At 37.2% G+C, this 16,808-nt stretch overlaps 1 protein-coding gene across 1 annotated transcript in view; it reads right to left on the minus strand.

The window, feature by feature from the left end:
- The window catches only part of APPBP2 (amyloid beta precursor protein binding protein 2), a 63,383-nt gene that overhangs the window by 12,248 nt on the left and 34,327 nt on the right, over positions 1-16,808 (minus strand). The window contains exons 5-9 of the mRNA XM_043481886.1: positions 9,731-9,899; positions 4,733-4,822; positions 2,355-2,422; positions 2,169-2,274; positions 1,178-1,302 (exon numbers count right to left, since the gene is read on the minus strand). Of these exons, the coding sequence (XP_043337821.1) occupies positions 1,178-1,302; positions 2,169-2,274; positions 2,355-2,422; positions 4,733-4,822; positions 9,731-9,899 (558 nt within the window). The remainder of the gene's footprint in view (positions 1-1,177; positions 1,303-2,168; positions 2,275-2,354; positions 2,423-4,732; positions 4,823-9,730; positions 9,900-16,808) is intronic.

Here is a 16,808-nt window from a genome sequence, read left to right on the forward strand (position 1 = left end):
TGTGGTACACACTCTGTCCCAACTATTCAACTCTTCTGCTGTAGCAGAGAAGCAACCACAGCCAAACATGAGTGCATGAGCACTGCCATATTCCAATAAACCTTTATTTTGCCTTCAGGTCATAGTTTGCCAACCCATTTATGCCTTTAGTCATCTAAGAATTCTTACTTTATAGCATCAACCAAAACCTCTGTTAACTGATATTTTTAGTGTGCTAATCTTGTTCATCATGTCTTCTGACTCACACAGAAAATGTTCCCTTATTTAAAAACATTTTTTATAGTGAGTTCATCTTAGGTAGAGTTAGGTCTATGGGAAGTCTGTATGGCTTGGACGAAGGTTAATACAAGAGGTTTGTATTTTCTCCTTAAAAGCATCCTAGGAGAAAGCAGCAGTCCCAAAGTACTTCTTAATGTTTTTCTTGGTTTGGGTTTCCTGTATGCATGATGCCCAAATACAAGGGAGAAGTCTATAGCCTGTAAATTCCCCTATGAGGCTAGTTTTGTTCAACTGAGAGCTCAGCCTAAGATGGACAAACTTGCATGTCACCTCTCTTGCCAGTGGGCAGTTTTCTCCCTGGTCCACCCTTTCCCTGAGGGTGTAGCTTTGATCTTGCCTTCAGTTTTAAGTCACAGCCTCCTGTGGGCTAAATGCCTTATCTCTTAAAACTAGGACTGGTATTCAACCAAGGTTACAGAAACTTCTAAGGCCTTCTAAGCCTTCCCACCCCAGAACAGTTACACCATAGTTCATGCCTACCCTTTTTGGGTTTTAGTCCATTATTGGCCCTTGAGGATTTCCTCTTTCTCTAACAAGCTCAGTTACACATTAAAAAAGATGATTGTCATATTATTCAGTATTTCTGCATGTTATGAGCAAGTTTGTACACTATTGTATTAATCAAGGAAAAATTACTGAAGGAGATACTTAAAAAAAGACATTCTATATGATGATATAAAAGTCTCAATGTGAAACCACATAAGATCTAAATGAATGGCTTATAAATTGGGATGATTTTAAATGACTTCAAGAACATTTAGGGATCTTGTTGAAATTCCAGGAGGACAACTTTAATCCATTAATTTATATATTAAATAATACTGTGTTAGGGAAAAAGCAAAACAAAATGAAAGAGCAATAGCATTTAATTCCTCATGAAAAGGAAAGTAGAACTTACAGTGCATTGTCAAATTTCCCAGAGCTATACTGGTGAACATAAGAAGAATAAGCCAAGTCTTCATGAGCTGTTGCTACGTGAATGTTTTTGCCACCGAACACTGACTGCCGAATGTCAAGGGCTGCCTGAAAGAGTCAAGAAAATAACTGATAATACTGTGAATCCTTAGAAAACACTACCTAGTTAAATTAAGCATTCTAGTGACTTATCTTTTATATACTCAACCCCATCAGTTTTTGAAAAAAGTTCTGCTGTATTTAGATCACGTGTGTGGTTAGTGGCTTCAGTCATGTCTGACTCTCTGCTACCCCATGGACCGTGGCCTGCTAGGCTTCCCTGTCCATGGGATTCTCCAGGCAAGAATACTGGAGTGGGCTGACATTTCCTTTTCCAAATTTAGATCACAACAGAACATAAAAGTTCCCATGGCTTGATTTTCTGAAGAGTAAGTCTGAATTAAAAGGCAATGGCTTAATAATAAAAGTCCTTCACATGTCTTAGGAATTACATTAGTGTTTTTTCTCCATATCCTCTTAAGAAATAAACTATAGAATCAGGGATACCTTGCCCAGAGTGATGGCATGACAAATCATGTACCTAAGATTGACTAAGGCCTAAAATAACGGTTATCTACCCTTCCTTGCTACTACAAAGGCAGCTATAATGATTTGTGCTAAAGTAACAACAAAGACATCATCTGGGTAAATGAAAAAATTGAAAACTATTCTTAAATACTGACCCACAACTCCAAACTTTTCCCCTAGATAGGTCTCTTTAATTCCTAAAACAGTAAGTTTTAAGAAGTTTTATTTCTTTAATTCCTAAAGAAGTTAAGTTTTACTTCTGTTATTATTTAGTAAAATAATGGTGTGCCATACATAAGGAAGGGCTCTGAAAGAGTAATTTTTAGACAGCAGTTTATATACCATAAACAAATTATAGGTCAGCAAGTCAATTTAGGTTGAAAGAAAAAGTGTAACTATTAACATACCTGATAAATTGCAACAGACTGACAGATATTATCTACATTGAGTAAGTAGAACCCATAATCTAGCAGTGTATCAGAGTATTTTGGGTGTTTGGATCCAAAATGATCCCTATAAAAAGATACAAAACTATTAGGATATAAAGTAGAGAGAGACAATTTTAAATGCTATTTTTAATAACAATCACCTACCGTGCCAAATACACTGCATGTTTAATTAACTGCTCTGCTTTCTTAAATTCACGTTTTACAACACAAGCCTAAAGATGAAATGAAAAATTGTTAAATAACTCACAAACAGTTAATCAATGTGTTAAAACAAATATGATTTATATAATCAAACTATAATGGTTGAAAAGAAAAAACATCTTCAAACATAAATAGAATGCATCTATTTGTAATTTCTTTCCTTCCAAGTATTTGAAAATTCCATTATAAACACATGTGTACATATCCTGTAATTATAAAATTTAAAAATTTCAGTCATGCCCAGAACTAAACTGTTATAACAAAATTATCTTAAAAAACTCATATATTCCCATTCTTACATGTTATTAAAATAGTTGGGGGGGGGGCTGCTTGTATATTTTTGAGATTAATTCTTTGTCAGTTGCTTCGTTTGCTATTATTTTCTCCCATTCTGAAGGTCATCTTTTCACCTTGCTTAGTTTCCTTCGCTGTGCAAAAACTTTTAAATTTAATTAGGTCCCATTTGTTTATTTTTGCTTTTATTTTCATTACTCTGGGAGGTGGGTCATAGAGGATCTGGCTGTGATTTACGTCAGAGAGTGTTTTGCCTATGTTTTCCTCTAGGAGTTCTATAGTTTCTGGTTTTACATTTAGATCTTTAATCCATTTTGAGTTTATTTTTGTGTATGGCATTAGAAAGTGTTCTAGTTTGATTCTTTTACAAGTGGTTGACCAGTTTTCCCAGCACCATTTGATAAAGAGATTGTCCTTTCTGCATTGTATATTCTTGCCTCCTTTGTCAAAGATAAATTGTCCATAGGTGCATGGATTTATCTCTGGGCTTTCTATTTTGTTCCATTGATCTATGTTTCTGTCTTTGTGCCAGTATCATACTGTCTTGATGACTGTAGCTTTGTAGTATGGAAAAAAAAAACTAAATGAAATATATTGCTTAGCTCTACTAAGCAATGTCCTGGGTGTTATACATGCTCTGCTTCATTTAACTGAAAGGAAGAAATCTACAAGTAAGGTCTCTTCAAAATTCCCATTTTAAAGAGGATGAAACTGAGGCACAGAGACATTAATGAAGTTAACAGTACTTCAAAGAGATGCTTTATGGTGAGCATATTTATCTATACTTAGAAAACTTCATGGGAAAGGGCATTTTCCATCTAGATTGTTAGGGGACACACCTGCTTTCAATTCTATTAAAAAATTAAATATGTTATTTACATCTAAAAATAAATAAATAGTGGGGGTGGGCGGTGGGGGAGAGAGTTCACCATTATTTCCTACTTATTTATATCCCAGTGGCTTAAAACTATTTCATAGTTTTCCATCTAATAATCTTAAAATGTACAGAATTCCAAGTATTCCTATTACTTCTTAAAATGTTCTGATTCATGAGAAAGTCAGTAGACTTTAACCCTCTAAGTAACATTTACATACAGAAATATAAATCTTGCACATAAATTAAGCTGTCTTTATACTAAATGCATATTCAATATTTTAAATTAAAAAACATATTACTGTCTCTTCTAGCTCTAATGATTACCTGAATATTTATGCTATTTACTTGCTCTAAAATGATTTAATAAATTTTACAGAAATCTTAGACTCTTCTAAATCTGTCATTTTATAAAAATTCTTCTAACTGAAATTTCCATAGGTAAAACCAGCCAAAGTAGAATATTCAAAACTGAAAACCTCTGGGAAATACTATATCTGAAAATTGTATCAATGCTTTAAAGCTTCAGTTTACTAAAGCAGCAATTTAAAAATATTACTAAATGACTTAAAAGACTTAATTCATTTTTTTTTTTTTTACCCAGTAAGAAGAAACATCAAGTAAGTATTGCCCATCAGGTCAAGAACAGAAAGCTATCACACTGTGAGACTGCAATACTGTGACTGGAAGATTTAATATTAGGCTATCCTTCAGGAGAAAAGTGACCAAAGTCCGTACAATCATGGCATAAGGAATTCAGGCTGCTGTAAAGGTTTCAGCAGCAGCCAGATTCCTGAAACTGAGCAGAAAATTTTAGAAAATAGATGTTGGTATCCATGAGTATGCAACACCTAAGTTTTTAAATAGCAGGTGGCGGCAGTGACTATTCAGTCACTCAGTTGTGTCTGACTCTTTGCAACCCCGTGGACTACAGCCCACCAAGCTCCTCTCCCTGGGATTCGCCAGGCAAGAATGCTGGAGTGGGCTGCCATTTCTTTCTCCAAAAGACCTTCCCAGATCAGGGGCCGAATCCGTGTCTGCTGCACTGGCAGGCAGAGCGCCACCAGGGGAGCCCCCAAACAGCAGGTTAATTAACACAAATTTGAAGCTTATTCAACTATAATCCATTTAATAATTTTAACATTACATTTACCTTAGAAGCTTGTCTTAAAACATCCACCACGACTTTGACTGGTAAGCTTGTTGTGATTTCTTTCATTGCCTCAATGCACCATTTGTATGCCTAAAAAAATTTATAGAAGAGCAAACCCTGTGATGTATCAAACTGACAGTATTCAATGAAATGCTTAAGAATTTTTCCTGCAAGCTTTCAAGTACCTGAATAAGAAGACACACAAAATATTCACACTTAAAATTTCCTCTCAGAGGCTGAGTTTTCTTAAAAGTATGCTTGCTACATTTTTCTTTGGATATGTGACTCATATCAGGACATGAGAAGCATGTTCTCTCTGTCCCAGAGCCTCTGCACATACCATTTCCTCTGCCTTACAATACGTTCCCCTCCTTCCTCCAAGCCCCTAAACCACCTAAGTTGTCCTTCAGGTTTCAGCTCTGCACAAGCTCTCCTGTCCTTTCCTCCCTCTACTGTAACACTTCTTTGTTATATCGTTTCACTGTAATGGCTTGTGTAGGTGAGTGCTCACTTTGTGCTAGCTATTGTTCTAAGTATCTTATGTGCAGTAATACAGTTAACCAACACAATACCTCTTTGAGACAGTACCACGCAATGTGCTAGTACCTAGGTATCTAGTAGGGAACAAAAATAAAATGTCATCCCTCTCCTAGTGCTTAGTAGGGTGGAGGGTGGGGAAGCAAAATAAATTATTCTGGATAGTAAGAACTACTTCAAGGAAACAAAAAGTATTACAACAGGATCACAAAAATGTGAGGAAAACCACTTGAAAATTAGAAAGTAAATATTTGTTTTCTTCTATAAGCTTCCACCTCTTTCATTCCACCTAAAAGATGTTAACTATTCAGAAGCAATTTTGATGCAAAAATGAAACAGGAAAAATATGCAAAAATGATTTGGGTTAAAAAAACCTGGTTTGTAAGAAGAAGAAGAATGCTCAAACTACTGCACAATTGCACTCATCTCACACGCTAGTAAAGTAATGCTCAAAATTCTCCAAGCCAGGCTTCAGCAATATGTGAACCGTGAACTCCCAGATGTTCAACCTGGTTTTAGAAAAGGCAGAGGACCCAGAGATCAAATTGCCAACATCTACTGGATCATCGAAAAAGTAACAGAGTTCAGAAAAACATCTATTTCTGCTTTATTGACTATGCCAAAGCCTTTGACTGTGTGGATCACAATAAACTGTGGAAAATTCTGAAAGAGATGTACTACCAGACCACCTGACCCACCTCTTGAGAAACCTGTATGCAGGTCAGGAAGCAACAGTTAGAACTGGACATGGAACAACAGACTGGTTCCAAATAGGAAAAGGAGTACGTCAAGGCTGTATATTGTCACCCTGCTTATTTAACTTATATGCAGAGTACATCATGAGAAACGCTGGGCTGGAAGAAGCACAAGCTGGAATCAAGTTTGCTGGGAGAAATATCAATAACCTCAGATATGCAGATGACACCACCCTTATGGCAGAAAGTGAAGAGGAACTAAAAAGCCTCTTGATGAAAGTGAAAGAGGAGAGTGAAAAAGTTGGCTTATAGCTCAACATTCAGAAAACTAAGATCATGGCATCCGGTCCCATCACTTCATGGCAGATAGATAGGGAAACAGTGGAAACAGTGGCTGACTTTATTTTTCTGGGCTCCAAAATCACTGCAGATGGTGATTGCAGCCATGAAATTAAAAGACGCTTACTCCTTGGAAGGAAAGTGATGACCAACCCAGATAGCATATTAAAAAGCAGAGACACTACTTTTCCAACAAAGGTCCGTCTGGTCAAGGCTATGGTTTTTCCAATGGTCATGTATGGATGTGAGAGTTCAACTGTGAAGAAAGCTGAGTGCCAAAAAATTGATGCTTTCGAACTGTGGTGTTGGAGAAGATGCTTGAGAGTCCCTTGGACTGCAAGGAGATCCAACCAGTCCATCCTAAAGGAGATCAGTCCTGGGTGTTCATTGGAAGGACTGATGCTACAGCTGAAACTCCAATACTTTGGTCACCTCATGCGAGGAGTTGACTCGTTGGAAAAGCCCCTGATGCTGGGAGGGATTGGGGGCAGGAGGAGAAGGGGACGACAGAGGATGAGATGGCTGGATGGCATCACCGACTTGATGGACAGGAGTTTGAGTAAACTTTGGGAGTTGGTGATGGACAGGGAGTCCTGGCAGGCTGTGATTCATGGGGCCGCAAAGTTGGACACGACTGAGCGACTGAACTGAACTGAACTGAAATAAGCTGATTTTGCCCCAGTAAGAACATAAAATCTGTGGTAAACTGTAATACTGATTTTAAAATATTTACTGCCCCTCCTTGATGAAAGGTAAACTTCCCTTTCACACTCAAGATTTCCTTTAGCCAAAATATTAATTAAAGTATAAGCAGAGTTCACGTGAACTGTGCCATTTCTGGGAGAAAGCTTCAAGAACCAGTAATTCCTTCCCCATACTGTTTTTTGCCTTTGCTCCAGTGCTTGCTCCAATGCTGGTAATGCTCTAGACAGAGGCTGCTCCACAACATGCGGGTTTTGATCAACGTGTAGATATGTGACGCAGAGTCACAGAGAGACCAAGACAGGAAGCAACATGAGCAAGAAATCAGCTGTTATTATTCCAAGTCAGTGCTGTTTGGAAGTTGATATTATCTTGGTATATCCTAGACTATATGGATCAAGAGCAGAATATGGTGATAATTCATCAAACTACAGCCTCAAGATTTGTGTACATTTCTATAGGTATCAATGACAAATTTATAAACTATCAAGATTACACAAGAAACATCTCTATAGACTTAAATGTTCCTCTTGAATGTGCAGCGAATTCCAAAGATCATGGATAAAATATAGTATGTTGTTGTTGGTTGTCATTTAGTCGCTAAGTCATGTCTGATTCTTTTGTGGCCCCACGGATTGTAGCCCACTAGGTTCCTCTGTTTATGGTATTTTCCAGGCAAGAATACTGGGGCGGGTTGCCATTTCCTTCCCCAGTATAACACCTCCCAATTCAAATGTTCAGAAAGAAAGTAACTGTCTCTTAAACAGTAACTGCTGGTAAATAAAGTGGAAACTGGTGAATAAAAGATATTTTTGTTCTACTGAATACACTGGTCAGTCTGGACAGAAGAAGATGAGCCTGGAGCGGAGTACAGGAGTAAAAAATGGCAAGACATGATTCACTTTACAGAACAGAAAGAAGGATGCAGGGCAGTATGAGAAACAAAGATGAAAAGAAACAATGAAAGAACAATCAGAGATGGCCAAGATGAGGAGGACATATGTGGAGAGATAAAAAGATGGTCAATGGGGCACCTAAAGAACTTCTTTTTTTAAGCAATGCCTCGTGGCTTGCAGGATCTTAGTTCCCACACCAGGGACTGAACTTGGGTCCTCTGCAGTGGAAATGCCAAAGTTCTAACCACCAGACCGCCAGGGAATTCCCAGAAGAACTTTTAAGGCAGGCAAATACCACTGCTGTTTACTTCATTCGCATTTCCATAAAGGCTGTCCACACAAAGGCCTTTTGTGAATGGGGTTATTTGTTTTTGGTGTGTAAAATAACAGAAAGGGGCCAAATTCTATATCTGGATTGATAAGCTTTGGAAGTTACTGCATAAAAGGGGCAGCAAAACAATCCATCGGCAGAACCAATTTAGCAGACACAACAATTCAGCATCAAAAAGAACCAGAAAAATATATATAAACCTCCTGAGAAAACTCAGGCATGCTGCTTAGGATTTTAGATTTTACAAATAAGCTTGATGACTAAAAAAAGTTTCCCCCCAACTTTATTGAAGTATAACTGACAAATAAAAACTATATATTTAAGGTGTACAAGATTTGATACACATATACATTGTGAAATGAGCATCACAATCAATCTAATTAAGACATGCATCACCTCAGTGTTCTCTTTCTTGGTGTGTGATGAGCACATTTAAGAGGTATTCTTAGCAAACTTCAAATATACGTATAGTATTAACTACAGTCACCATGCTATAATTAGATCCTCAGACCTTACTCATCTCAGAATGAAATATGAAGCTTTGAAAAACAGTTAATGTAAACGATGAGGCATGCCTCTTAGAACAGCCAAAATCTACAACACCGACAACATCAAACACTGGCAAGGGCGTGGAGTAACAGGCGCTCTCACTCCTTCCTGGCGGGTTGAACGTATGCTGGTAGAGACAATCCGACAGTTTCTTAAAAAACTTAACAAACTCTCAGCATACACTGCAACAAAAGCATTCTTTGATAATGCCTTCTTTGACAAATATTAAGAGCAGGATGATCCTAGCTTTGGGGTTGTAAACATCACTGTATAATTATTCTAGAATTCTCTAATTTCACTTCTAATGGTAACTTTCCTTTAAATATGGAACATATACATATACATTTACACTGCAGGGCAAAAATTGACATTAGGGCAATATTAAAATATTAAAGCTAAATGATAGCTATCAGACAGTCCAAAATAATTATGATATTCTTCCATAAATAAAGTAACCTTGTAAAAGAGCCCACACAGCTCACTTTTCAACTATGTATTCATTAGCACCAAAATAAAGCCAAAATGGAGGCTACTACTTTCTGATAACTCAGAGATAGAAGCAAAACAATGCAATTAAAGTATAAATAAAATCTATGTTCCCAATGAAATGAATGCCTTCAAGTTACAAGAGTTCACCCAGAGCTACACAATCAATAAAAAAATCACCCACTGAAAGTTCATTTAACAGAGCATGATGTCAAAATAATTTAGTCAGAAGTACGTTTGGTCAAATTAAAAACAAATGTGAAATTGTACATGTGAATCTTTAAAATCCATCAAACAGAATACTCCTTCTGCCTATTTAAAATATTCCACTACAAATGTATATTGCTTTAAGTAAACCCAGTATATGAAAATGAGATCTATTAAGACAAATGAGATTTTATGACTTATTTTCAGTTTAATAGATACTTACTGGTTATAATGAAATATACTTCAAAACACTCACCTCATCATAGTGACTTTTTGCAAATAGGAGTGCACACAGTTCTCCATAGAGTGCAGCTTTGTTTGCTTGCTGGCCATGTTTTGAGAGTTTGTCCATATATGTCTGAGCTAACTTAAACGTTTCTTCACCCAAATGGTACTTGCAGTTTCCATTTCGCACGTGAAGCAATCTGCAATTGCACAAATAACATGAGCCTATTTCTGATAGCTATTTTCTGTATGGTAGACTTGGTAACCTCTTACAGATGGCTACATAGCACCCAAATGAGTTAAGGCCACCAGACAGAAGAAACGAGGCAGTACTGGAAAACAACTGTCCGGCCCAAGCTGGGACTTTCTAATATACAGAAAGAAGTACGTGTTCATCCCAGAAAGCTACCGATGGTTAATCTGATCCAACGCTGATTCCTTCTCCTCTCTAAACGTTTTGTATACTCTGTGTACTCATCATGTACTACATGTATTACTCAACTCTCTTTGTTCCAAATCCCAAAGTAATACAGTTTAATTGTAAGAAATTTGGAAAATAATGAAGACAATAAAGATCAACATGAAATGCTATTACCTATCATTACTTTCTGTTCTTTTTTCTAGTATATTCTGCAACCTTTGATTGGTTGCTGCTCATTTTATGTTGCTTTATAAAAATGCTTAATTCAATTATCTTTCCAGTAAGACAAGTTCACTGAAAACTGTGGTACTGCCAGTTCTTTCTTCTATAACCTTTATCCTCTATGGTGGAAAAATACAGAATTCTTTATACACAAGTATCTGCAAAACCGTGCTGACTGTCTAGTGATGTAAGAGCAGTAAAACGCTTTAGGTCAGACTGAGGTCAAGAGAGCTCAGGCCATACATCTGTGCGGACCACATGTGAGACAGAACACTGTGAGGACCTGACGTATATTTAAGAATCTAGTCTGGAGTAGGCAATGGCAACCCACTCCAGTATTTTGCCTGAGAAATCCCATGGAGAGAGCAGCCTGGTGGGCTAGGATCACAAAATAGTCAGACACAACTTAGCAACTAAACAAGTCATTGAAAGAGTAAAATTAAAATGTGTACATTGCACATAGTTGGTGTCATATAGAAATTTAAACACTAGATAAATCTTATGAAAATTCAGAAAAAAATAATCAAAGAAAATAGAAACTAAATAGAACCAAAAAGATAAAATAAATCTAAATGTTTGAGTAATGAATGTTCATATAAAGAGGCTAAACTTTGCAATTTAAAACCAGAGACCTTCAGATTGAGTTTTTAAAATCCAAGTATATGCTCTTTAAAATCGACTATAGTATCTAACAATGTAAAAAGGCTTGGAAATGAAATCTAATTCTGAAAACTAATGGTTAGAATTATTAGATTTTTATGAGAAGAGAAGAACTGCCAACAGAGATTTTGGGTCTTCTACAGAACCTTCACGAAATCACTTTCTGGCACGGTGTTGAGACCATGCTTTGGGGTCAATAATGGTCAGGTTGTTATTTTTATGGCCTTTCCTAGCCTCTGCTTTGCAGGGAAACTCAAGATACTAAACCACTGCTAACTGGCCATCGTGGCTTCTCTTTCTTGTTAGGAAATGTCCATGTCAAAGCTTCAGTCTCCTTCTGGAATACTTCCTATACAAAGTTGCACCTATTTTTTTTTTTTTCAAAGTTGCACCTATTTTTATAAAAAACAAAATTCTGTCTTCAAATAACAATGGCTATTACAGGATTTTTTTTAACATGGCAAGAACTAAAAATTAATGTATTTTAGAGGAAACTGAATGAATAAAATGAGACAAAATATTAAAAAAAAAAAAAAAAGAATCTAGTGACCTCCCCTTCACCCAGCTTCACCCCACATCCCTACTCTGGCTTCGCTTTTCAGGCCTCTTCTGTTACAGACAGAAGAAGGGAAGTATGGCCAGGGGAGAAGATCCTTTCCAAACCCGCCGCCTCAGAAAGCTCTCTCCCATCCTGTAACCGTCCATCGGGCTGCCTTCTGACCTCCCTAAAATGAACCTTTTTCAGAACCAAATTTTGGTTCTTCACGCCTTCCAGGAACTTAGGAAATTGTAATCACATTGCACACTCTTTCTTACCAAATCAGTTCTGCCTTCTATGAACTTCTTAATGAGTCTCAGTTTCTGCCTCCCTAACCCCCTGCTAAGCTTCAATTCCATTCCCATCAGCTCTGCCAAAGAAATAATTGCTAAAGCAAGATCTTCTTTCTTTGGGGCCCTAGGAATTACACAAATACTTCTGCTTTGCCAGGACTTTCTGAATCTGTGCCTTCTGCTTAGCTCTGGATTTCTGACCTATTCCCCACCAACTCCTCAACTCCTAGGAACTTCCAAGTTTCTTCTCCCTGGTCCCACTGCATTATAGACTGTCTTTTTAAACCACCCCTTACCCTGCATTATTCTCTTCCTGAGCATCCCTCATCAACTCCAAAAAAAAAAAAAAAAGAATCTAGTATGATGTTGGCTAAAACACTATGTCCATATATCATGCCAATATAATTTTATGAAAATGCTCAGCTCTGAGAGGGAACACAGTGTAAACATCATTTAAAAGAAAACCAAGTGGAAAATTAAAAAATGAATGAAAACCAAGTATTTAAAAAAAAGGAAAAGGAAACCAAGTATGGATAGGTTAGGAAGCACTCTTCAGTATTAAATGAAACCCAGACACTTGATATCTAATTTTTATATCTATTCCAAAAACACTAACAGATCAGTGACCCAAGATGACAAAGATGGTAACAGTCTTCTAATCTCTAGCTTTCTGTTATATAGACAGGAAAAAAGAGAGTAATTTTATTACTGTTTTTTTAACAAAGTGTAGTTGATTTACTATATTAATATAATTCCCTATGCTATACAGTAAGACCTGTTGTTTTGCACTCTATATATACCACTTTGCATCTGCCAATCCCAAACTCCCAATTCATCCCTCTCTCTCCCCCTAGGCAATCACCAATCTATTCTAAAAGAGAGTTTGATGCCTGGTCAGGGAACTACATCCCATATGCTGCAAAGAAAGATCTGACATGCCACAAGTAAGACCCAGCGTGGCCAAAAATAAAAAGAGAAATTCTAAATCGTCAAGATTATTCAATAAGGTGGAACATTACACAATGTACATCCTTCCAACACTCACCATACAATTAACTGCTTTTAGAAAAGACTAAAACCCTCATATAAAACAACACAGTATACCACCCTAATGGCAGAAAACAAAGAGGAACCAAACAGCCTCTTGATGAGGGTTAAGGAGGAAAGTGAAAAAGCTGGCTTTAAAACTCAACATTCAAAAAACTAAATCACAGCATTCAGTCCCATCACTTCATGGCAAACAGATGAGGGACAAGTGGAAACAGTGATAGATTTTATTTTCCTGTGCTCCAAAATCACTGTGACTATAGCGACAAAATTAAAAGATAGCTGCTCCTTGGAAGAAAACCTATGACAAACCTAGACAGTGTATCAAAAAGCAGAGACATCACTTTGCTGACAAAGGTCTATATGTATAGTCAAAGCTATGGTTTTTCCAGTAGTTGTGTATGGATGTGAGACTTGGACCATAAAGAAAGTTGAGTGCCAAAGAACTGTTGCTTTTGAACTGTGATGGTGGAGAAGACTCTTGAGAGTCCCTTAGACTGCAAAGAGATCAAACAAGTCAATCCTAAAAGAAATCAACCCTGAATATTCATTGTTAGGACTGATGCTAAAGCTGAAGCTCCAATACTTTGGCCACCTGATACCAAGAGTCAAATAAGACCCTGATATGGGGAAAGATTGAGAGCAAAAGGAGAAAGGGGTGGCAGAGGATGAGATGGTTAGAAAGCATCAATGACCCAATGGACATGAGTTTGAGCAAATTCTGGGAGACAGTGAGGGACAGGGAGGCCTGACCTGCTGCAGTTCATGGGGTCGCAAAGAGACAGCGACGACTAAGCAACTGAACAACAAACAGCAACAAGGTTAATCAAACATTCTGAATGAAGCATCTTTCATGATACCAGATGTCTTTTTCTTTTCTTCCCCATTTATTTATCTTAGTATTTATTTGGCTGAACAGGTCTGACTTGCAGTATGTGGTAAGTTTACTTGTGGCGTGGAGGATCTTTTTTTTTTCTTAGCTGTGGCGTGCAGGATCCAGTACCCTGACCAAGGACCGAACCTGGGCCTCCTGCACTGGAAGCATGGAGTCTTACCCACTGATCACCAGAGAAACCCCCAAATTTCAACCTAAAGAAAAAATATATGTAATTATCAGGCTATTCTAGAATGGTGAGTTGATTAGATTTACACTTTAAAGCAGAAATATAAAAGTAGAAAAAAAAATGTTTTGTTTACAGACTTTGCATGCTAAATACAGAGTAAACAGACAGTGTCACTTGACAAATTGCTTACTGAATAACCCAGAGTTTGCAATGATCCCTGCCACAATGAAAAAAAAGTGAAATTTAGTAAAGAGAGAAAGAATCTATGGTCATCAAGAGCTTCATTCTAACTAGGCAGGCAATATATAATGGGAAAGACAGCTTCTTCGATAAATGGTGTTGAGAAAATTGGACAGCAACACAAAAAAGAATCAAACTGGACTACCTGCTCACACTACACACAAAACTAAATTCAAAACAGATTAAAGGCATCAGTGTAAGACCTGAAACCATAAAACTTCTAGAAGAAAACATAGGTAGTAAGCTCTTTAACATCAATCTTAGTAATTTTTTTTGTTAATATGTCTCCTCAGGCAAGGGAAACAAAAGCACAAGTAAATACATGGGAACACATCAAACTAAAAAGCTTTTTTGCACAGCAAGGAAAACTATCAAAAAACCAATTCAGGTCACCTACTGAATTGGAGACTGTTTGCTTGCAAACAATGTATCTGATAGGGGGTTAATATCCAAAATATACAAAGAATCCACACATCACCACCAAAACAAAGAACCTGATTAAAAAATGGACAGAAGTTCCTGGGTATTTATCCAAACAAAAACATTAATTAGAAAAGACGTATGCACGCCTATGCTCACTGCAGCATTATTTACAATAGCCAAAATATGGACACTACCTAAGCGCCCATCAATAGATGAACGGATAAAGATGTGGTATATATACACAATGGAGTGTTAGTCATAAAAAGGAATGAAACCTTGCCATCTGCAATAACATGGATGGACCTAGAGGGTATTCTGTTAAGTGAAATGAGTCAGAGTGAAAGACAAATACTGAATGACTTCACTTATACTTGTAATCTAAAAAACAAATGAACATTACAAACAGAAACAGAGTTACACAGAGAATAAACAGGTGGTTGCCAGAGGGGAATGGGGTACAGAAAGAAACAGGTGAAGCAGGTTGAGAGGTACAAACTCCTCGCTGCAAGAGAGTCACAGGTATGTCATATGCAATATGGAGAATACTGTCAATAAGTTTGTAATATTTGTAATGTGTATGGTGACACGTTATAAGTAGACTTATCTGGTGATCATTCTGAGTTATATAGAAATATTGAATCACTAAGTTGTGTTAACAGAACTAACATAGTATTGTGGATCAATTATACATTAAAAACAAACGCATGGAAAAAGAGACCAGATTTGCGATTAGCAAAGGTGGGAGGTGGGGGGAGAGGAAGTGGATGAAGGCAGACACAAGTTACACATTTCCAGTCATAAGATAAGTATGAGGGATGTTAATTTATAACATGATAAAAGAACATTACTGTATGTTAAACATATAAAAGTTGGTAAGTGTCAATCCCAAGAATTTTCATCATGAGGAAAAATTTTTTTGTATTTAATATTGAACCTACATGAGGTAACAGATGCTCCTTCAACTTGTGATAATCACTTCACAATATATCTAAGTCAAACCACTGTGTTGCACACCATCTTGAATGTACACAGTACTGTATGTCAGTTACATCTCAGGAAAACTGGAAGGGAAAGAACTTCATTCTAGTGGGGAACAGTGTATTAAGGCAGGCAGACAGACAGCAATAAGACATTTAAAGATAAATGCTATGAAGATGATAAAAAAAATAGAGTTATATGATCAAAACCTTCTTAAAGGAGGGGCTTAGGGCAGACAGAAGAATTATCTTCTGTCTGTAGAAGTAACATCTGAGCTGACACTTAAATGTAAGAGGTAATCATGTGCAGATATTGGGAAACATGTTCCAAACAAGTGCAAAGGCCCTGAGAAAGGAAAAATAATTCTTTTTTTTTTTTTTGGGGAAAATAATTCTGTCATAATCGAAGAATAGTAAGAAAGCCAACACGCCTGGAATATCATGAATAATGGATTATGTGAAGAGAGAAAGTAGAGAAAAGTGAAAGTTGCTCAGTCCTGTCTGATTCTTTGCGACCCCAAGAACTATACGGTCCATGGAATTCTCCAGGCCAGAATACTGGAGTGGGTAAGACTTTTCCTTCTCCAGGGGATCTTCCCTACCCAGGGATTGAACCCAGGTCTCCCGCATTGCAGGTGGATTCTTTACCAGCTGAGCCACAAGGGATGTCCGAGAATATTGGAGTGGATAGCCTATCCCTTCTCCAGCAGATCTTCCTGATCCAGGAATTGAACCAGGGCCTCCTGCATTGCAGGTGGATTCTTTACCAACTGAGCTATCAGGGAAGTCCAAAGTAGAGAAATGAAAGATTTTTATAGGGTCTAATTTGACATAGTAAGGCATTCTGGCTGCAAAAGTGAGTAAGATTATTTGATTTATGTTGTAGGACAACACAGTCTAATAAAACCAGCTGAAATGTTCCATATCTGCTCTACTCAATTTAGTAGCCACAAGTGTCTAATGAGTATCTGAAATATGTCCAGTGTGACTAAGGACTGATTTTTAATTCTTAATGTTAAACAGTCACATGTGGTTAATGGTTTCCATATTAAACAGTGAAATTTTAGAAAGACAGCTGTGGTTACAGCGTGCAGAATGGATTACAGTCAAGCCAAGACTGGAGGCAAGGCAACCTGGACAGAAGAGATCACAACAGTTCAGGGAAAAAAACCCTTGAGAAAAAAGGACTGGTATAAAAAATACAGATTTCAAAAAAAAAAAAAA

This window comes from Cervus canadensis, chromosome 1, assembly GCF_019320065.1.
Source record: "Cervus canadensis isolate Bull #8, Minnesota chromosome 1, ASM1932006v1, whole genome shotgun sequence".
Taxonomy (NCBI): domain Eukaryota; kingdom Metazoa; phylum Chordata; class Mammalia; order Artiodactyla; family Cervidae; genus Cervus; species Cervus canadensis.